At 37.1% G+C, this 23,310-nt stretch overlaps 1 protein-coding gene across 1 annotated transcript in view; it reads left to right on the top strand.

Annotated features, from left to right (window-relative positions):
* ldb2a (LIM domain binding 2a) overlaps positions 1 to 21,712 on the top strand; it is a 67,408-nt gene extending 45,696 nt beyond the window's left edge. The window contains exons 5-9 of the mRNA XM_058797547.1: positions 2,567 to 2,665; positions 6,429 to 6,552; positions 9,644 to 9,697; positions 10,499 to 10,632; positions 19,723 to 21,712. Of these exons, the coding sequence (XP_058653530.1) occupies positions 2,567 to 2,665; positions 6,429 to 6,552; positions 9,644 to 9,697; positions 10,499 to 10,632; positions 19,723 to 19,953 (642 nt within the window). The 3' untranslated portion in view covers positions 19,954 to 21,712. The remainder of the gene's footprint in view (positions 1 to 2,566; positions 2,666 to 6,428; positions 6,553 to 9,643; positions 9,698 to 10,498; positions 10,633 to 19,722) is intronic.
* The last annotated feature ends 1,598 nt before the right edge of the window (positions 21,713 to 23,310 follow it).

The raw sequence follows: 23,310 nt of genomic DNA, 5'->3' as shown, positions 1-23,310 counted from the left end.
GAGATTGCTTGGAGAAGGTGTGAGGGGATTGGGTCAAGAGGACATGTTGTAGGATGGTTGGAGAGGAGAAGCTTGGATACTTCAGCTTCAGTGAGTGGACAGAAAGAAAGATGGGAGTTTTAGCAGTGGATGTGGTAGGGTGAGGGTCCTGTGTGCGTGGAGGTGAAAACTGACCACTGATTGATCTAGTTTTGTCTGTAAAGAAAGTGGCAAAGTCATCAGCTGTAATAGAGGTGGAGGGAGGTGGAGGGGACAGAGGAGGGAATTAAATGTTCTGAAGAGATTACATGTCTGGAGCGCTGTCGATCTTGTTGCGGAAATGTGAGGATTTGGCAGTGTGGACTTTAGCAGAGAAGGATGTGAGCATAGACTGGTACCTACTGAGGTCCGACAGATCGTTTGATTTGGCGCCATTTTCTCTGCCGCTTGAGTGTAGTCCGATGTTCACGAAGAACCTCGGATAACCAGGGGTTGGAAGGAGCAGCCCGTGCGGGCCTAGAGGAGAGAGGACAAATGTCGTCTAGACAAGAGGTTAAGGTAGAGCATAAAGTCTCAGTAGCTGCGTTACATCCAGAGATGAGAAATGGGTGGGTGAAGGAAGAGAGGAGGATACCACAGAGGAAAGATGGGAAGGAGAAAGGGAGCGAGGTTTCGCCTAAAAGTAACTGTTATGCTCACCAAGGTAATATTACACAGTAATATTAATGAAATATATTATAAAGTTATTAAGTTATTAAAATAACTGTTTTCTATTTTAAAACATGTAAAAATGTCATTTGTTTTTGACATAGCAAAGCTGAATTTTCATCAACTATTACTCCAGTCCTCAGTGTCACATGATCCTTCAGAAATCATTCTAATATGCTGATTTGGTGCTTAATTAACATTTCGTGCACACTTTATTTTAAGGTTCAATTCTCACTATCAACAAACCATTAACTATGACTTTTGCCTCAATAAACTCCTAATTTGCTGCTTATTAATAGTTAGGTAGTTGTTAAGTTTAAGTATTGGGAAGGATTGGGGATGTAGATTATGGTCATGCAGAATATGTGCTTTATAACTAATAATAAACTGCCAACATGTTGATAATAGGCATGCTAATAAGCAACTACTTAATATTGAGAATTGGTCCCTATACTAAAGTGTTACCAACATTTCTTATTATTATCAATGTTGAAAACAGTTGTGCTGCATAATATTTTTGTTTCTTACGGACCCTAAACTTTTTTATGCTAGTATACATTGTTTGTTTTTGCATTATTATGAATAATTGAATATTTTTGGTTTGCATCCATCAATTTTCAAAAAAATATATAATTAAAAAATATATATATAGTTAAGAATTTTGGTTTAGATCATGAGTGCACCCTGACACATGTCTACACCAGACACTGTCATAATCACGTCACTGTCTAGTATAATGCCACTGTCCAGTTTAGATATTATATCATTATATTGGGCTCTATGTGCATTTGTCGTTTCACTAACGTCTGGTGTAAACGAAACTGACAAGATAGAATAATTATAGAATAAATGAAGAAATTATTTTACAACCAGTGTATTCAGAGATATCAAAGCTGCCTTGGATTGAAAAAAAAAAAGTACAATCAAAAGGTCCAATGAGTAATTTGTAGTGAGTAATGAATACAGCTGACATACTGCAATGAAGGAAACAAAAGCAACAGAAAATCTGGGGTTTGTATCATTATCATTTTCATTGACCAATATATTGAGCTTTAAACCACTTTTGAGTTTTAACTCATTTCTCCCCCTTGTAGATTCAGAGATAGTGTAGTTTTAGAAAGTTTGTTCACAGCAACTTGTGAAATTCACATGCTCTTAAATTGGGCCCTTTGGGGCCCTGTGTTCCGGTGGAGAGGGAGAGAGAGTGAATGAGGGAGAAAGGGCTTTGAAAGATTTTTGACAGGGATAGTGCAAAAGTTACTGCAGCATGTTTGATCGTCTCATTCTCATACACAAGGGTAAAGTTGCACTGAGTCAAACTCATCTGATCAAGGCTAATGAGGATATGAGCAAACTGGAGGAACCGTGTCTTAGATTCTCTGTACTCTGCTATTTTACTCTGCCCTGCCCAATCAAATGACAGGAGCTCTATGATTGGCTGGTGCCATTAAACTCATGCTGCTTAACACAATTACCTTTAATGAATATGGTCAATGATTTCCCAGTAAGTACACAAACAGCTTTAGTTTGTAATTCAGTTTACATTTAATCAATCAATATTAATTAGCAGGTGCAGCACACTCCTGATTCAATGCCCCAAATCTGAATCAGAAATGTATTCAGTGTAATCACAGTGATTCAGATAAATTGCATCTCTGGAATCTCTCCAGCACACAAAAAGCGTCTCATCCAGCGCCACAACCACCAGACACTGAGAGCCCCTTAGATATTCGAAAAATAAAGATCTGACAAGCCTGAATATGTGGTCACATTCAGGGTCTCATAAAACAAGCATGAAGAACAAGCATCATATATGTTGCTTTTGGTCAATAACATGCTGTGGATTTTGGGGGTTTGTAAAAAGTGATACGCTTCTTTTTTTGTCCACCTGCAGGCACAAGACCCTCAAGTCCTGGAGCAGCTCTCAAAAAACATCACCCGCATGGGACTGACCAACTTCACCCTTAACTACCTCAGGGTAGGCAGAACAAAAATAGTTCATTTGTTCAATTTCCCTTACAAAACAATATTGTGGAGATACCATGGTAAGTTGATGGAATCAGAAGATAATACCATGGTATTTTTGTATCCTACAAACAGGGCCTAAAATGAACACTTGCCAAGCGCCAAATGCGAGTAAAAATCTGCGTTGGCGAGGACATGTAACAGTGTCAGTCGCCAGTTGGCGGGTACAACTGTTACGAAATATTAATGTAGTGAAAACAACAGCCTGTTTTAAAGAGATTCGCTGTTTCTGACATAAGCGAATAAAATAATCTTTTCCAAAGACAAGGTCTTTGTGATTAGCTGTTCTGTCATAAGCGACAAGAGCGAATCAAATAATAGGAAACAAACGGGCTGATAAGGTCAGAGCAGAGTGATGGCCAGCTTGTCCCTAGACACGGTTCTAATAACTTTTACCTGAGAAGATTTTGCTGCTTCATTTCGGAAGATTAACTTTTCTTTATTCTTCATAACCCGACACGTAGGAAACGGTGCAGTGCAGTATATGGTTTGAAAGGCTGCGCGTTCGGCTGTACGCATACAGAGAGCCGCTTCAGACAGTGCACCAGTAGCTGTCAAAATACGCGGTTTTGGCAAGTTACCTCATAAACGTAGTCTTAAATGAGTTATAAAGTCTTAAATGACCGTAAAGAGTTTGGAGAAAATCGAATATGTGTCAGATCCGCGTGCTGCATCAGGTTTTAAAGAGACAGCGCTGATTTAAAGTGAAACCTGCTGAAGTCTGTCATTGATGTAAATCAAAGAAGAAAAGAAAAGAGAAATCATTGGAGTGTTCTAGTCGCTGCTTAACTTTTGTAGCTTGAATAAAGATTTATCTGTATAGTTTATGCATATACAATTTATAGTTTATGTGAAGATTGTTTTAAAATCACTTAAATTAAAAGTTATTTCACAGCCTATTAAATGTTAAAAATAATGGCTTTAAATTATACTGTAATGTTGAATGGCTAAAATTAATAGGTAAAATTGAGGAGAATGCATTTAATAGAGACACCAGTAGCAGGACAAATTAAAAACATTGTAAATATGTTTAGTCATTGTAGTAGTAATAACTGCCTGTTTTTGCAAAAGAGTTTCATGGCCGGTAAAAAAATGTTTTGGCTGGTGTGGCAAAAAGTTTGTTTTAGGCTCTGCCTACAAATCAACGGTTTTCAACCAGGGGCCACAGAATGAACTAAAAGCATTTAAATTTAATAAATTATTATTCATATTTTTTATAATCTAAATTAAAGTGCTGAAAACACATCAAATCAAACTGAAATCAAATTTTGTTTTTGTTTTTCTTCTCCTTAAATATCTCTTATTTTAATGGAACATATACATTTTTGAAACTTCTAGAATAACAAAATGAATAATAATAAATAAATATTTTAATATATACTATATTACAATATATATAATATATTAATATAATGATAATCTATCAATATATATATATATATATATATATATGTTATCCATATATATTAATGTTATCTGCATGTATCTGTCTATTAATATCAATATTTTTCTGTTAATAAAAGAATGAAAACAAGCAGCTTTGTCATAATTGAAGTAGAAGTACTGAAAACATCATATATGTTTATATATATATATATATATATATATATATATATATATATATATATATATATATATATATATATATATATCAAAGAATCCTGAAAATATGTATCATGGTTTCTACAAAAAAGCAGCACAACTGTTTTCAACATTGATAATAATAAGAAATGTTTCTTTATCATCAGATCAGCATATGAATGAGTGAATAAAGGATCATGTGACACTGAGGACTGGAGTAATGATGCTGAAAATACAGGATTAAATTATGCTTCAGTGAGGTTTTCATAAAGAAAGAAAGCATACAATTATGAAAATCATTTCAATTATCTTTCATTGTTTTTAATATTTAATGTGCTTGTGAAATGTTTCAGCAATTGCAATTTTTCCTCTATTGCCATATGAATGCCGTTTAAATGGCGATTTGCATTTACACTGAGAGTTGTGCTCAGATCTAATTACACTGGAGACTCATTGGAATGAAGGTGTAAATGTATTCTGGCTCAAATAAACCCAGATACTTGATATGGTACATGTTAATGCTTAATGTAAATATAAATACATACATACATACATATATATATGATGTTTTCAGTACTTCTACTTCAATTATGACGAAGCTGCTTGTTTTCATTTTTTTATTAACAGAAAAAAAGTGTATTGATATTAATATATATATGTACACATATTAGGCGGGTCCTCAAATATTGTGTTAGACAATGGGGTGTCTTAAAGTCGAAAAGTGAGGTCCAAAAACTCATGATATTATGGTATAAGGTATGATATACTATGGTATATGTCCAAAAAAGAACAGGATAATACCCTGGTATCATGTCCAAACAAAAACAGTAATTAAATTTTTGTATGTTGATGTTAATTCTTAGACTGTGCATATATACTGAAAAATGTGTATTGAAAAAAAAATGTCTATGTATTTGTACATTTTGTACGTTTATGTGTGACTAAATGTGTCTGTGTGTGTGTGTTAACACTGCTCAGAATTTATTAGCCAGCTTCATGGCGGCTTTGTTTATTCTCGTCATTTCAGTGTGAGTGACAGCTCCGTTTTGCAAATGGGAGAACAAGAGAGGGAGAGAAAATGAATTGGATAGAGAAAATTAGCATAACATTAATGAGCGTTCCCGGTTGAGGTGCGGCATTGTGGGTCTCTCTCTGCGCTGAGCTCGAGCTTAGCAAAACACAAACTTGTTTATAGCGAGTTGCTGGGAGAAGCGAGAAAAAAAGGCCCTTTCAAGGTTTTCGGAACAACCGTTTTTCTCCCACTGAGTGTGTCTTTCTTCGTTGTTGTTCCACGCATTAAACGCACAGCTTCGCTTATAAATGCAGAGTTAAAATGCAGCGGCGCAGCGTAAGCCGAATTGTGTATTAAATTTGGATTAGACGCAGCTCTTGTAACAGCAAGTCTGTGTGCCCTCAGCCAAATCTGCACCTGTTTTTTTACACTGTTGGACAGGACGGGTGGTTTTTGTACACTGTATACTACACTGCATAGGATCAGTATATAGTAAATACAGTCATGTGGCTTGTCCTATATTTTTATTTAGAAAAAAAATTTCAATGGGCTCTGAAAAAGATTAATCATTCATACTTTTTTTAATTGACTGATTTAATTGAGAGGTCAGCCTCGTGGATTGTAGTAGCACACTGTAATTCCTGTAAACAAGATTATTTTTCCTCTCACTGGGGTAATTTCTCACGATCCTTACTTTGGTGTGCTGTAAAAATACCTCGTAAAAGTGACTCATTAGCGTCGCTTGAAAAACCTCCATTTGTCTCATCACGTTTATCAGTAAATCCACACCGAGGATGTTTCCTGTGCTCGGACGCAACAGGACCACTGTCCGGCGAGATGGACAAGGAAGCTTGTAGGTTTCCTCACATTCAGACTAGAAATAGCCCTGCTCTGTGGGCCCGGATCCAGAGATTGTTTCCCTGGACCTGTGGAAGTGAGAGGATACAGCAGCGTTGGGATACGATCCTGTCAGTGGGAAATGATTTGTGTGTGTGTGTGTGCTTGCGTTTCCGTGTGAGATTCAGGCCACCCGCTGTGTGATTTTACATGATCATACTGTTAAATGTTTAAAATGGTTAAACTGACAGTAAATGATTACTTTTCTTGTGTGTGTTTCTTTTAGTTGTGTGTCATTCTGGAGCCAATGCAAGAGCTAATGTCCCGACACAAGACCTACAACCTCAGCCCGAGAGACTGTCTAAAGACCTGTCTGTTCCAGAAGTGGCAAAGAATGGTGGCCCCTCCAGGTAACAGCAAATCATTGTCATCTGTATTACAGGACGTTCCTAACGGCAGCAATTTGTGCTCTATCAGATCTTTACAGATGTGTGTGTTTAACGTTGTGGTCTTTGGGGAAATATGCTCCATAATTCAGCACTTCGGTGGGACCTATCAGGGAAAAAGAGTGGGAATTCTGTGGTTTTACAGTCTTAGGTGGGCTAGAACAGACCTTCAAACTTGTATTTGGACACTTAAGTCAAACTAAAAAAATGGATAAAAATATATGTGTGTGTGTGTGTGTGTGTGTGTGTATATATATATATATATATATATATATATATATATATACATACACACATACATATATACATACATATATGTACTGTATATGTATGTATATGCCGTTAAAAGGTTTTTGCCCCCTTCCTGTTTTTTTTTTTGCATATTTTTCACACTTGAATGATACAGATCATCAAACAAATTTTAATATTACACAAAAATAACCAGAGTAAATATAAAAATGCAGTTTTAAAATAATGATTTCATTTATTAAGGGAAAAAAGCTGTCCAAACCTGCCTGGCACTACGTGAAAAAGTAATTGCCCCCTAAATCTAATAACTGGTTGTGCCACCCTTTGCAGCAACAACTGCAATCAAGCGTTTGCGATAACTGGCAAAAGTCTTTCACATCGCTGTGGAGGAATTTTGGGCGCACTCTTCTTTGCAGAATAGTTTTTATTCAGCCACATTGGAGGGTTTTCGAGCATTGGACTGTTTAATGGTCATGCCACGGTATCTCAATTTGATTTAAGTCCTGACTTTGGCTTGGCCACGCCAAAACCTTTTTTTTTTTTTCTCGAGCCATTCGGAGGTGGACTTGTTGGTGTGTTTGGGATCATTGTCCTGCTGCATAACCCAAGTGCACTTGAGCTTGAGGTCACAAACTGACAGCCGTACATTCTCCTTCAGGATTTTCTGATAGAGAGCAGAATTCATGGTTCCATCAATTATAGCAAGTCTTCCAGGTCCCGAAGCTGCAAAGCAGCATCAGACCATCACACTACCACCACCATGTTTGACTGTTGGTATGATGTTCTTTTTATGAAATGCTGTGTTGGTTTTACGCCAGATATAACGGGACACACACCTTCCAAAAGGTTCAACTTTTGTTGCATCAGTCCACAGAATATTTACCCAAACATCTTGGGGATAATCAAGATATTTTTTGGCAAATGTGAGACGAGCCTTTGTGTTCTTTTTGGTCAGCAATGGCTTTTTGCCTTGGAACGCTCCATGGATGCTGTTTTTGCCCAGTCTCTTTCTTATTGTTGAATCATGAACACTGACCTTAATTGAGGCAAGTGAGGCCTGCAGTTCTTTAGATGTTGTTCTGGGATCTTTTATGACCTCCTGGATGAGTCGTCTTTGTGCTCTTGGAGTAATTTTTGTAGGCCGGCCACTCCTGGGAAGGTTCACCACTGTTCCAAATTTTCTCCATTTGTGGATAATGGCTCTGACCATAGTTTGCTGGAGTCCCAGCTTTCTAAAATAATGTGGTTAATCACAGTTCTTTCATGATTTAACTTTAATTTTTCACATAGGGCCAGGTAGGTTTGGACAGCTTTTTCCCCTTAATAAATGAAATCATCATTTAAAAACTGCATTTTGTATTTACTTGCATTATCATTGTGTAATATTAAAATTTAATAAAAAAAATAAAAAAATTAAAAAACAGGAAGGGGACAAAAACCTTTTCACGGCACTCTGTATATATATATATATATATATATATATATATATATATATATATAAACAGGTCACAGGTCAGTTTGTGAATTTTTAGAGTAGCCCTTCTCTTTTTTCACTTATCCTTTCTAAAAACTCTCATTTGGTAAATTACTTCAGCGAGGATTAGACATCAGTGGATATCTCCAGTTTTTGATGTCTCAGTATGTTCCTCAGGGGGTCAAATCAATCAATAATAATGATTTAGACTTGTCTTTAGATCACTTGACGGGTTTACATATGCAATATGATTTAAACAGTGACAACATGACATGTATGAGACTGAAACACATCCTCCATCCGCTCCCTATGGGTGAAACCCTGCATGACCCCCGTCCAGTCGTCAGCACCGGCCTTCTCACAGTCCGTATCCAAGTGGATCTTCTGTAATTGTCGTTTCCTTATTAGCTTCGCTTCCCTCTTTCCTCCCATTCTTTTGAAATCTGAAGAGCGTTTGTGTTCAGAACAGGAAGGAAAGAAGGTTGCCTTTATATGCTGATATGTTTTTGCCCTTTTTTCGTGTGTATATGTGTATCTGTGGAAACATATGCGTTTTAGTACGTCATTCACACACTCGCACTGATAAACATACAAAAATAAAAGTTCTTATCCAGAAAATCAAAACAGATTTCCTTGTACAGTCTGTTTATTATATATATTTGACTTTATGTTAAATCTGTCATGTACAAACAATGTAGAAACATCTCCCTGGGTGTGGTTAGTAAGAACCTCGAAAATGTATTTCATTTTCAGGCATCAGTAATGACTAACAATGTGTTAAATATTTTGATGGTTATACTAAAATTAAATCAGTAAAATAATCTATGGCTATACAGTCTTTACAACATTAACAAAATATTATTTATTATCAGTCGATTTGAACATTTAGGCATACTGGGTCTCATTTATTCATACTCAAAAGCAGTTGAGATACAATAAACACCTTTCATAATGATCACCTTTCATTACTGTCATGTTTGTTTAATTCAATGTATCCTTGCTTAATTATTAATTTCTTTCAAAAAACTAAAAGTCGACTGACCCCAAACATTTAAGCAGTAGAGTATAAAGCAAAAATGATCTAATTTATGATAAATATTTATGCGGGAAATATTCACATAGGGTTTGTGCACAAATATGTGTGTTTGTATGATTAGTGAATTAGACCCACAGATTTTGCAATGCATATTTCAAAAATTTCTGCTGTTGACAGCAAGGCTGCAGTCTTGCAGTTTACATTTGCATATGTTTTCTGGTCTTAGATATGCATAACACCTTGATTTGTCATAAGTATTATCTGGGAAATAAATCTTGCTTTGGATATGATTTCAGCTGGACATCCACAGAACTTCAAAACGGAAATTTTCCCCTCAAATCACAAAAAAGGTACCCGTCTCATCTTCTGAATCATCTTCTAATAGGCAAACTACATTCTGTGTCTAAATTGAAACCCATGAAATACATTTTCTTTCTGTGTGAATCATGAATGCTCAGCATAAACAGAGAGATATTACAGGTGGATGCTTCAGTAGTCACTCAAAATAGGCAATTTGTTAAAAAAAAAAAAAAAAAAAAATTGTATATATATATATATATATATATATACATATAGCAATGCATATTACTAATCAAAAATGAAGTTTATGGTAAGAAGTTTACAAAATATCTTCACGGAACATGATCTTTACTTAATATCCTAATGATTTTTGGCTTAAAAGAAAAATCGATAATTTTGACCCATACAGTGTATTTTTGGGTATTGCTACAAATATACCCCAGCGACTTAAGACTGGTTTTGTGGTCTAGGGTCACATATAAGTGTGCATGCATGGCTGGCTGCAGAGACTGCAGTGTGCACTGTTGAGCATTTATGCAAATGAAAGCAGAGGTTCTCTCTTACTAGTGCATGTCTTGGGAGATGTTTGAATGCTCTTTGATTCTCTCAGAAAACAAATAGAAAAAGCATGATGCATCTTTCCCTGTGTAATCACCCATATGTGTTTGTATATGTTGGAAAAGTCTTTTTTCTTCCTCTGTGTGCATGCATTGTGGCATGTTCGTGAGTTTGGATGTGTGCTTTTTTGCTTTATTAATACTTTTGATCTGTGTGTGTATGTGTATGTGTGTGTGTGTGTGTGTGTGTGTGTGTGTGTGTGTCTGCCTGCTTGTGTGTTTTGTGGAGAGCAGAGCCCACTCGACAGACCACGACCAAGAGAAGAAAGAGGAAGAACTCCGCCAGCAGTGCGTCTAACAGTAACCTTGGCAACAGCGCTGGCGGCAAGAAACGCAGCCCTGCCAACAACTTCAATCTGACCAGCCAGGTACCTGTAAGCATCAAATCTTCTTCTTTACACACACACATACAGTGCACACAATGCAACCGTCCAAAACGTTAAGACAATTTTGCTCAGATTGCTCTCTTAAGGATATGATTATGCTGTCAAAACACATATAAAGAGGCACTGTAGTTTTGATTCACAGCGATGGCTGTTTGACAAGAGCTTATTCAATCATGTCCCTGTGACCTGTGCTTAGGAAGGGTTCCTTCAATAATGAAAAAGTTCTGTCGGTTTTACTCACTCTCATGTTGTTCCAAACCCATATGACTCTCTTTTTGTCATGCAACACAAAAGATCATTTTTGAAGAAAATTCAGTTGCATCAAGCAAATAATGAAAACAAATGGCTGTCAATCTCCAAAATAACAAAAAAGCCCCACAAAATTATCATACAAAACTTGAATCATTCTTTTGAGCCAAATCTTTTCAGTAAATCATCTGATTCATTTTACAAAACTAGATTGAAGGATTCGTTTGCATTGGTTAACAGTCAGCTTAAATTGCAGTCTGTTCTTCACACAGAATTATTATATAGCTTCCATAGACTTGTAGAGAATGTATCGTATTTCGTACTTTTATGACATTTTTATGATGTGGTGCTTAAACATGCTTTTTGAAGCTTGAAAAAGCACCATTCCCTGTTCATTGTAATTGTGTTGAAAAGATTGACAAGTACAAACAAAATTTCTCTTTTTTTCCACGGAAGAAAGAAACTCATTCAGGTTTGGAATGACGAGTTTGTGATTAAATGACAGAATTTTAATTTTTCTGGGTGAACTATCCCTTTAGTTTTATCCCTTTAGTCTCCCACCACTAATGACACATTAAAGTGCTGTTATGACGCGTTATAGCACTGTTATGACAGTTTTTTTTGGCTCTTGACACAAATATAAAGCATATTCAATCCCAATGCCAAAGTAAATATACTCTCTGCACCTTCACAGAGAGGGACTCCTTAGCCCTCATTTTCAATTCCTATATTACCCACTTACAGTGTTTAACCCCAATTCAGAGGCATTTATCCCAGAGTGCCTCTTTATCCCCCAGGCTTCCTCTTCAGGCATTATGCTGGCGGTCGATGTGTTTTCCCAGTTCGCACACTACAGGGTCAAACACAGCGCACGAGTGCTGAAGCTGTTTTTGGGGAGTGGTATTGTGAGGCGGTAAATTTGTTTGCAGATGGATGATGGGATTTGTAGTGCGTGGCTTTTCCCCTGGAGTTCAGGGACAATTGGATACATGAATGCCGTAGAGGAGATTAGAGAGGAGAGACAGTCGCGTGTTCTGGCTCAATCTGTCAGACCCAGAGCTGTTTGTTTACATGCTCTGGTGACACAACCTAAACATTGCTATAAAAAAAATGTTTTTTTCCTTTTTTTTTTTTTTTTTAATTGCATCAACCCTTTATTCTAAATTTTTCTTTCAGCTCAGATTTTTAATAGCGATCAAACATAGTGTTTTTATTCAATATTAAATTATTCAATTTATTAAATATTTTTTATATCATTTTAAAATACAAAAATATTTTATATAAAATATATTTTTTAAATGATAATAAAGTTATTATATATCTGTATCATTGTTATTTTAGTATTATAATATTTAGTATTAATATTTAAAATTATATATATATGTATGTATGTAGACTAAAATTAAATGAAAATAGAACGCTTATATATATTACAGTTTTAATTTTAGTACTTAAAAATTTACTTATTTATTTTATTTCAACCAGATGGTTAAAGCAAAATTTCAGCTCTTTTCTAATCCAGTGTTTATATTTAATCTATTTGAAATTATATGAAAATTTATTTTCTTTGAAATCAGCTCATTTAAATGAAATTACTCCATTTAATTATATCATATATTCATGTAAATGGCCATATAAAATGATATATATGTACATATCTGCTGAAATTAAATATTTTATTTACACAATTTTTTTCTTCTCTCTCGGGAACTTTTGTCTCTCCATATATGTAACTCTAATTGCATATATTTTGTCTTGCATGTATCTAGTCAAAGTCCATCACGCTGAGGGCACCAGACACATTCAGACAAGCAGAGAGAAAATTGTTGGTGTGAGCAACTGGCTCAGTGCCAGCGCTCATTATCATATAGATCCTGTGTGTGTGTGTGTGTGTGTGTCACAACACTCGTCATTTTACTCCCCACTCGAAAGCAGCAAGCTTCATTGTAAGCAATGTCGCCGTGCATCGTGGAGAGGAACACGCTGGTTACATATGTAGCGTGGCCACTTGGCTTTGTCTGTGCAGTCATCACATACTGCCTGATCGGCCTCCTACGTGAGCCCAATCACAATGAGCTGATCATGTGACCACCAAGTTTTGGGGGGGGGGGGGTCTTGTGTTCAACAGTATTACAACAGTGCCCCCTTGTGGTTATGTTTTTGGGCTAAAATTATGATTTCGGTAGTATAATGACAAGTTGGTCAGTCATGCATGTGTAACGTGCCTGGATTTACACATGCATGGACATTTTCTCTAAACAATGTCCAACTCAAATGAGGGCTTTCTGTGCTCCTCAAGCTCAGATGGAGGTGGATGCAAAGCCAGTCATTGTGGGCAGCAGGTAGTCGGTTTGTTTTGCTGTGGGCGGCTCAATGTGGGTTTAGCCACAGGCTACATCTAATTAGACAAGAGCACTGGACAGCCTTTCCATTTGATAGCAATTAGAGCTCTCCGTCAAACCACCAGCTGGAAACCTGTAGGTTGCGTGAGCGTGTCTGAATGTGTGTGTGCTAACGTGTGTGATCCTGGCCCCCGGTTTAACACCCAGACTGCAGGGCGACAGTTGCCTTTCAAAAACAGATGGCAAATTCAAGGCTCGTTGGCAAGCGGTGTTCATTTTTTTCTAATCGGTAACATTTCAGCTAATGACTTAATTAGCTATGCAAATTGACAAATCAGTGTGTGGATATTGTTATTTAGTGAAAAAGCCCACCTTAATGAATGAGAGTAATTAAGAAGCAGAGGGGTGGGAAGGACTGACAGTGACTCTGGGGTCTCAGCCAAAGCTCTCATGAGACAACATGAGAGTCAGCGCTCAAATAAACAGAAATGAAAATCAAAAAACAGAAAAAGAGCTGATTCAAGAGACAGGATATGCAGAGAGTGCAGGTCCAGTAGTGTGAAGGGTGCAACGAGTCTCATGGCTAGTAACCTGGAGAATGAACAGAAAAGTAAGGGACGTAAATACACAAACACTTCATGTTTAATGTTCAGTTGGTTAACAATAGTTAATGCATTAGGTATCATGAACTACTTTTTACAGGCTTCATTAATCTAGGTTAATGGTAATTTATAAATATATTATTGTCAATATATGTGTGACTTAAAATGTATAACCAAACAGTTGCTGATAGCCATTGACTTCCATAGTATTTTTAATTTTTTTTACCATACTAAAGTCTATAAAGGCTTCTAGAAACTAAAGTTATGTATTGAAACTTATTATAAGGTGATCACAGATTCTTGGTTTGCACATTTGCGATTTAATTTAGGCAACATAATAAATGAAGTGCTAAAATGCATTTAAGATGCAATCACATTAATTTTGTCTCACTGACATTCAATTTCATTGTGTCTGTTATTAAAAAATGCAATTAATTTTAATGTCATACTAAAGTGTCACACACTACTACACATTTCAGTATAGCTTTTGCCAATTTTCAATATAACACTAAAGAATTTGACTGTGCATAAATACTTCATTATAAACATACTGAGCTTTTTAATGTTTTTTATATTAGACATTTTTAATTAAAGCAACAAATCCAGAGCAAAAATGCACAAGAAATTTGTTTTAAAATATATTTTAGACATTTTAATTAAAAGCAGCACATCCAGTGGGAAAAAAATTCACAAGAAGCTTAAAGCAGACAAATTGTCTCTGCTTTTATCCAAAACATTCTAATGAGCAGTACAAAGTGCAAAAATAAATCAAATAAAAATGTAAAAAAATAATGTATTAGTACTTTTCTTGTTCACTTCTCATGTACTTTTTTCTTGCAGCAGTAATTTTGTCAGCCTATTTATTTTTAGTCACTAGTTATTGCATCTTGATCAGTTAGATTGCTGTCTGATTGGATATGCACATTTAATTTACACTTGGCCACATCAATGTGTCTCAGAAAAACAGATATTAATGCAGTCTATAACCGTGCTAAATGCAAATTCACTTGATACTAAAGATGGGCAGCAAAATGATCTGTTGAACACTCTCATAACCAAGAAAAAAATAGTGTTTGAGTTTCCATCCATGTGTCTCATCTGTGTTTGCTCACGCATGTGGATTGTGGGCTCCCAACTTATGTATGCTGATGTAGTTCTGTCCCATAAGGATCAAATATGGATCTAATATTCCGTTCCCTTAAATACGGGACAATTGTGTATGGGACATTTGGCAATTGTACGTAGAATGGGAGCTAGAAGAAGAGTATACAGAGAGATAAAGATAAAGAGCTCCCATGCTGTAGTGTGTCGACACACATGATCAGCGAAGCGTGTGCTCCAGTTAACTGATCAGTTGTGCCTGAGAATTAAAATAGAGAGAGAGAAAGTAAAGAACAGAAGACTGCACTAGAACAAAGCAACAGATATGATATTGTGAGGCTGTGAATGCATAAAACATTGTAATTAATTAATCACACAATTGATTGCAATTATCACATCGTGACATAATGAATCACATCCATTTTATGTACAACCCGAATTCCGGAAATGTTGGGGCATTTTTTAAATTTGAATAAAATAAAAACTAAAAGACTTTCAAATCACATGAGTCAATATTTTATTCACAATAGAGCTTAGATAACATAACAAATGTTTAAACTGAGGAATTTTACACTTTTATCCACTAAATGAGCTCATTTCAAATTTGATGCCTGCTACAGGTCTTAAAAAAGTTGGCATGGGGGCAACAAAGGGCTGAAAAAGCAAGAAATTTTGAAAAGATTCAGCTGGGAGAACATCTACCAACTAATTAAGTTAATTGACATCAGTTCTGTAACATAAAAGGGATGTCTTAGAGAGGCAGAGTGTCTCAGAAGTAAAGATGGGCAGAGGCTCTCCAATCTGTGAAAGAGTGTGTAAAAAGATTGTGGAATACTTTAAAAACAACGTTCCTCAACGTCAAATTGCAAACTTTGCAGATCTCATCATCTACAGTGCATAACATCATCAAAAGTTTCAGAGAAACTTCAGAAATCTCTGTGCGTAAGGGACAAGCCCGAAGACCTTTTTTGGATGCCCGTGGTCTTCAGGCCCTCAGACGACACTGTATCACTCATCGCCATGATTCTGTCATTGACATCACTAAATGGGCCCAGGAATACTTCCAGAAACCACTGTCGGTAAACACAATCCACCGTGCCATCTGCAGATGCCAACTAAAGCTCTATCATGCAAAAAGGAAGCCATATGTGAACATGGTCCAGAAGCGCCGTCGTGTCCTGTGGACCAAGGCTCATTTAAAACGGAAAAGTGTTCTATGGTCAGACGAGTCCAAATTTGACATTCTTGTTGGAAATCACGGACGCCGTGTCCTCCGGGCTAAAGACGAGGGAGACCTTCTAGCATGTCATCAGCGTTCAGTTCAAAAGCCAGCATCTCTGATGGTATGGGGGTGCATAAGTGCATACGGTATGGACAGCTTGCATGTTTTGGAAGGCACTATGAATGCTGAAAGGTTTAAAAAGGTTTTAGAGCAACATATGCTCCCTTCCAGACGACGTGTATTTCAGCAGAACAATGCAAAACCACGTACTGCAGATATTACAACAGCATGGCTTTGTAGTAGAAGAGTCCAGGTGCTGAATTGCCCTGCCTTCAGTCCAGATCTTTCACCTATAGAGAACATTTGGCGCATCATTAAACGAAAAGTAGGTCAAAGACGACCACGAACTCTTCAGCAGCTGGAAACCTATATCAGGCAAAAATGGGATCAAATTCCAACACCAAAACTCCAGAAACTCCCAACTATTTTGAGACCTGTAGCAGGCATCAAATTTGAATTGAGCTCATTTTGTGCATAAAATTGTAAAATTTCTCAGTTTAAACATTTGTTATGTTATCTATGTTCTGTTGTGAATAAAATATTGGCTCATGTGATTTGAAAGTCTTTTAGTTTTCATTTTATTCAAATTTAAAAAAAACGTCCCAACATTTCCGGAATTCAGATTGTATTATATTTTAATGTAAGATATATTTTATAAATGAATACATTTCTATACGCTTGTCAGACTGTGTCTCTACGTCTTGTGTTTCCCCTCCTTTCGTGTCCTTATTTGGAGTTCCTGTTCCTGTCCTAGTTTGTCATGTTCATTAGTTAATTAGTCCCCAGCCCTGTGTTATTAATTATCTTGTCTCCCCAGTATTCTTAAGCCCTGTGTTTCCTCGCCTCAGTGTTTGGTCTTGTGTATGTCAATGTGGTAGTCAGTTATGTTATTGTCATGGATGTATGTTAATGTGCTTTTTCCGTGAATATCTTTCCCGAGTTCATTATTAAAGATTGTGTTAGTTGAAGTATTCCTCGTCTCCACGTCTCCTCGTTTCCAAGCTCCAACTACACGTGACAGAAGACCGAACCAACAACAAATTGATGGAAGTCGCCGCTCAGTTCGTCACCCTTGCCCGCCAGGATCTCCCCTTCTACGAGTTCGCGGGGGAGTTCTGTAAATTGGCCGCGGGGTTCTCGTTGGATGACGCGACCATCCTCCACCTGTTTCGGCTCGGGGTCACTTACCACTGCCCCGTGGACCTCCCAGACACCACAGGATTGTGCTGGAGGGAAGGGGTCTACCGGTGTCTGGGAAGTGTCCGGTCCCGAGTCGGAACCAGCCCGCCGTCTGCGGCCCGCCCAAGCCCGATGTCAGAGAGTATGGCAAGCCCGCCGCCAGAGAGTATGGCAAGCCCACCAGTGCCTGCCCCTCGCAAGTGTTCCCCAGTGTCTCCACTGGTCCCGTCCAGCCCTCCTGCGTCTCCGCTGTTCCCGTCCAGCCCTCCTGCGTCTCCGCTGGTCCCGTCCAGCTCCGTGCTTCCAGAGCGCCCCTCAGTGCCTGCGCCACGAAGGCGCCGCCCTATCTCCGCGCTTCCGGAGCGCCCCCAAGAGCCCGTGCCGCCAGAGCGCCCCCCAGAGCCCTTCCAGAGAATACAAGTCCTAAATTTTGCCAAAAAAATTTTGGGGGGGGGCTATATCCCCGCGAATCCTGCTCTGCCATGGCCTCCCGAGTTCCCGGAGCCGCCCTGGAGGCCATCTGTCCCCGTACTCTGCCCCTTGAGGCCTCCAGAGCGCCCCCCCCCCTCCCCGTTGGATGTTGTACGGCGCGGGATGCGCCTTTTGGGAGGGGGGAGTAGTGTCAGACTGTGTCTCTACGTCTTGTGTTTCCCCTCCTCTCGTGTCCTTATTTGGAGTTCCTGATCCTGTCCTAGTTTGTCATGTTCATTAGTTAATTAGTCCCCAGCCCTGTGTTATTAATTATCTTGTCTCCCCAGTATTCTTAAGCCCTGTGTTTCCTCGCCTCAGTGTTCGGTCTTATGTATGTCAATGTGGTAGTCAGTTATGTTATTGTCATGGATGTATATGTAATGTGCTTTTTCCGTGAATATCTTTCCCGAGTTCATTATTAAAGATTGTGTTAGTTGAAGTATTCCTCATCTCCACATCTCCTCGTTTCCAAGCTCCAACTTCACGTGACAACGTTATTTTAACACATTAAAATACAATTTAAACATTGTAACTCATCACAGTTTAATCACAATTAATAACATCAGTTTTTATATTATTTAGTATATTACAACATTTTTATAAATATGTTTATATACATTATTTTAACACATTAAAACACTATTTAAAAAGTTAATTGTACCTAATCACACAATGTAATCACAATTAAGAACATCTATTTTTATATATTGTATTTTAATTTAATATATTTCTAACATATTGTCACGAATCCTGTCCCTGCACTTCCGTTCATTCACCACCAGAGGTCACTCGCTCACCACATTGACTCTCACACCATACATCACACTGGACTGCAATTCCCATCACCCATTGCACTGACTACACACACAGCTGATTGCACTAATCACACGTACACCTGATCCTACACACACACTGATTACATGCCTTACATAAACCATGGACTTCCTCTTGCCCTCTGCCGAGTATTGTATGCACTTATCCCTCTCTTAGCGATAGCTACTCTACGGAGCCCACTTAGTTGTATTAGTCTTGCCTTGCCTTGCCTTGCCTTGCCTTGCCTTGCCTTGCCTTGCCTATTTTCCCGTGTTTGATTCTAGCCCGTGTTTCCTGTATTAACCCTTGCCTTGCCGTTCGGACTCTGTTTGCACCTCTCTTGGATTATAGCTCGTGTACCTGGATTATCTCTCTGCCTTGCCCCATTGGATATTGTTCACCGATCGTCGACCCACGCTTGTCCTAGGATTACTCTTTGTCTTGTCCCTGCCATACCTGTTCGCCATTGTTTTGACCCTGCCTGTATTTATGACCATGCCTTTAAATAAAAGCTTGCACATGGATCCGCACGTCTCACGTCTCGTCAGCCACGTTACACATATAACATTTTGGATATTTCTGATTATGTTATAAATAATTTTAAAAAGTTCTAATCACACCATTGTAAATATTCACATCTACTTTTTGATATTATATTTTAATTATGTATATATTTAATATATTTTATAAATAAATATGTGTATACATTTTTAACATACTGAAAATACAAATAGCTTTAATGTGTTAATATTTATTACTTTTTAAAATAATGAGTGTTACAAATAACGTATATAAATATATTTACAAATATCTTAATATGTATACTTATGATTTATCCGACCCTACATTTAAACATTTTTACTGGTGCTTGCTAAATTCAAGGTTAGGGATTTCAAACAACAAACCTTCACCATCCAACATTCACAACGTATGTCTGGGTCTAGAAACCCAAAGTTTCTTCATTTATATGAAACCTGCCTCATATTGCTGTTCTTTTCTTAGGTGTTTGACTGTCTAACTGTATGTATTGCAGGATGTGATGGTGGTAGGTGAGCCCACTCTGATGGGCGGGGAGTTTGGCGATGAGGACGAGCGTCTGATCACGCGGCTAGAAAACACACAATACGACGCCACCAACGGCCTGGACGATGATGACGACTTCACAAGCTCGCCGGCGCTCGGCAACAACGGTCCCTGGAACAGCAAGCCGCCCACAGGACAAGACAGCAAGCCAGAGAGTACAGCCTCGCAGCCCTCTCAGTAGGAGACAACATGCGCAGTGCCCTGTTAAACCACCAGGGCAGCGCTCTTTCTCTCTGACCTCACTTTTTACCCTCGATGATGTAAATCCCATGTCATGGTGTCAATGATGTCATCCATTTTCACCAGAAACTGATGGTTCCACTTCTTATTTTGGGTAACGTTTAAGAACTTCACAGACCAAACTTTGGCAGCAATATTTGCTCACTGGATTTTTTCGAAATCATCTAGCTACAAAGCATTGCAAGAAATGTGACTTTTGGAGAAACTTGATTTTATCAAGGCCAAGTGAGCAATCTGAATTAACAGAGACCTGAATTTGGGACAACTTTAGCCCAATAATCAATGTAAAAAGGCTACCTGTCTCGCAGTTCATCACACATCACCATAGTGACTCCAGCTGGCAACCACACTCGATATCAACCAATCGCTGAAGAGACGGTCATGTTGACTGTCTTCTCACTGGAGACTGGAACTGCAGAGGCATCCACTGAGACCAATCCCTGAACATTTGCATTTTTATTGGAAATTCGTTTGGCTATTGTCTTTTTCTCTCTGCTTTCAATTAAAAGTGAACCGCCTTGCGTTCCTTCAACACAACTGACGGCATTAACAAAGACAGCTTGCATTGAAAAAAATATATAACATTGCCAGTTACCATTTACAGATTGTACTTTAATTCAAAAATTCCTATTTGATTTCTGAGTCAATGTGTTATTTCAGTCATTTGTGATTCTCCTTGTACTGTACCATCAAGATTAGGAGTTTCTTTAAGGACAGGCAGGCACATATGAAAAGCATATTTGTCCATCTTTCGCCTCTCTCCCTGTATTGACTTATTTTCATAATGGAAGATGATATGTTTCTGCATGACATTTCGAAATCTGTAATGTTTATTTCCAGACTTTTTGAGGTCATGTTGAACTTTGGTTATCAATTTGGAAGTACAGTAACCAGGGTTGTGACTTTGACAATAAAAATTCATTCTGCTTCGTCTGATGTCACTGAAGTCATCAGACCTTGATGTAAACGGCAGCTGTTTTGACGTTTACTACTTGATTGACTTTTTTTTTTAATCTGATAATAACAGATTTCATACTCAGGAATGAACACCATACTGAGAAATGAGAACATTAAATATAGCTTACTGTAAATCCAGTCACAAATATACTGTTCATTAGCTTTGTATGAGTTTATTAAATAACATTCATCATGTCTAGCTTCACCCTACTTTTAACAGGAAAACAGCCTTTTTATCTAAAAAATAATCATTCTAAAAAAAATGCAATGAATGCCCTTCTAGCAAATTATGTGATCAGGTTTATACAGCTTTATGTCATTTCTGTAGCTAGAGACATATTTTGTTTTTACAACATTTTTTCATATACTGTTCACTGGATTTGGAAACGTTTCTTAAAGGCCCTTTAAGAGTTGTGGTCTGCTTTAATGATTGAAAAGAATATTACATGTTGATGATGATGATGACAAACAACCAAATATTTTTTAACTAATCAGTTTCTTTGTTCTTGTGTTTTGTCACAACAATACAAAACATATCTCCTGAATATTATCGCAAAGCCTAAGATATTTCCAAAACCAACAAAATGACGACAATATCAGCCACCCACTGTTTAAACCTTGTATTATTGAAACTCTGCACAGTTTGTAAAATATTTAGCAGAGCTGTTTTTTGTGTCATATCCAAAGTCTTGTATGTATGCTTTGCCATTTTGTGTGCCAATAAATTGTGCTTACAAAACCTTTTGCCACAATATTTCTGCTTCCTCTTACTCAAGCTTTACGTTGCACGTTTCAAAACATGTTTTCAAGTTTCAATGGCGCCACCCTGCGTTCAATATGATGCATTTTTGTTTGTATTATTTTGCATATTTAGATATTTTATATTATGCATTTCTTGCTTGTATTATTTTATATATATATATATATATATATATATATATATATATATATACAGTGTTGGGCTAGTTACTCAAAAAATTTAATATATTACTCATTAGTTACTCCTTTATTGTTACTTTACTTATTACTTTCTGGCAACAGTAGTTACACTACTAGTTACATTACTTTTTCTTCACGCCCCACAGAAGTTGTAACTGTGTATCTTCCAGATAAAATTATTCTAGAATGTTACAAACAACATATTTCTGCCTCATCATTTGACCAAAATCAACATTGGATCGCAGTCAGAAGTTATTACAAACACTCAATAGTGATTGATATTAGCATTCAAGGAGAAGTCTCCTTAATTGTCATGTGTAGCTTGAAGTAATTTTTCCGTTCCCCATATGCGATTAAATTTCGTTATGTATTTTATCAAATCACATGAGTTTGTAAGAAACTGTTTAATTTTCCAAAAATATTTGTAATTATATTAATATAATGCACCACATGCTGATCAGAGGGATGTAATGCCAGAGTAAAGTAAAGCCACAACTTACACAACAGATATTTGTTCCTGACAAAATCAATATAATGCAATATTTCTATCTGCTGAATGTAAGCTTTTCCATATTCCAAGCTTGCCTGCTGCACTGGGGACATCACATGCATGCACGAGTCATGAAAATTATGAAAATAAATCTAGGAATTATTTGATTGTTAGATTTTAAATCAGCGGGGTTGAGGCATCAAAAGTAACTAAGCAACTAAGCTGTTTTATGGAAAGTAACTGTAATATTATTACTGAAAATCACCCTTCAAATCAAATCAAATCAAAAGTAATATTATTGCATTAATTAAATTACTAGTTACTGCCCAACACTGTATATATACAGTGGGTACGGAAAGTATTCAGACCCCCTTAAATTTTTCACTCTTTGTTATATTGCAGCCATTTGCTAAAATCATTTAAGTTCATTTTTTTTCCCTCATTAATGTACACACAGCACCCCATATTGACAGAAAAACACAGAATTGTTGACATTTTTGCAGATTTATTAAAAAAGAAAAACTGAAATATCACATGGTCATAAGTATTCAGACCCTTTGCTCAGTATTTAGTAGAAGCACCCTTTTGATCTAATACAGCTATGAGTCTTTTTGGGAAAGATGCAACAAGTTTTTCACACCTGGATTTGGGGATCCTCTGCCATTCCTTCTTGCAGATCACATTTCAGTTTTTCTTTTTTAATAAATCTGCAAAAATGTCAACAATTCTGTGTTTTTCTGTCAATATGGGGTGCTGTGTGTACATTAATGAGGGAAAAAATGAACAAATTATTTTAGCAAATGGCTGCAATATAACAGAGTGAAAAATTTAAGGGGCTCTGAATACTTTCCGTACCCACTGTATATATATATATATATATATATATATATATATATATATATTATAGAATTG

This window comes from Onychostoma macrolepis, chromosome 14, assembly GCF_012432095.1.
Source record: "Onychostoma macrolepis isolate SWU-2019 chromosome 14, ASM1243209v1, whole genome shotgun sequence".
Classification (NCBI taxonomy): Eukaryota; Metazoa; Chordata; class Actinopteri; order Cypriniformes; family Cyprinidae; genus Onychostoma; species Onychostoma macrolepis.
Note: the sequence above shows the minus strand (reverse complement) of the source record. Positions and strands in the feature narration are given on the sequence as shown.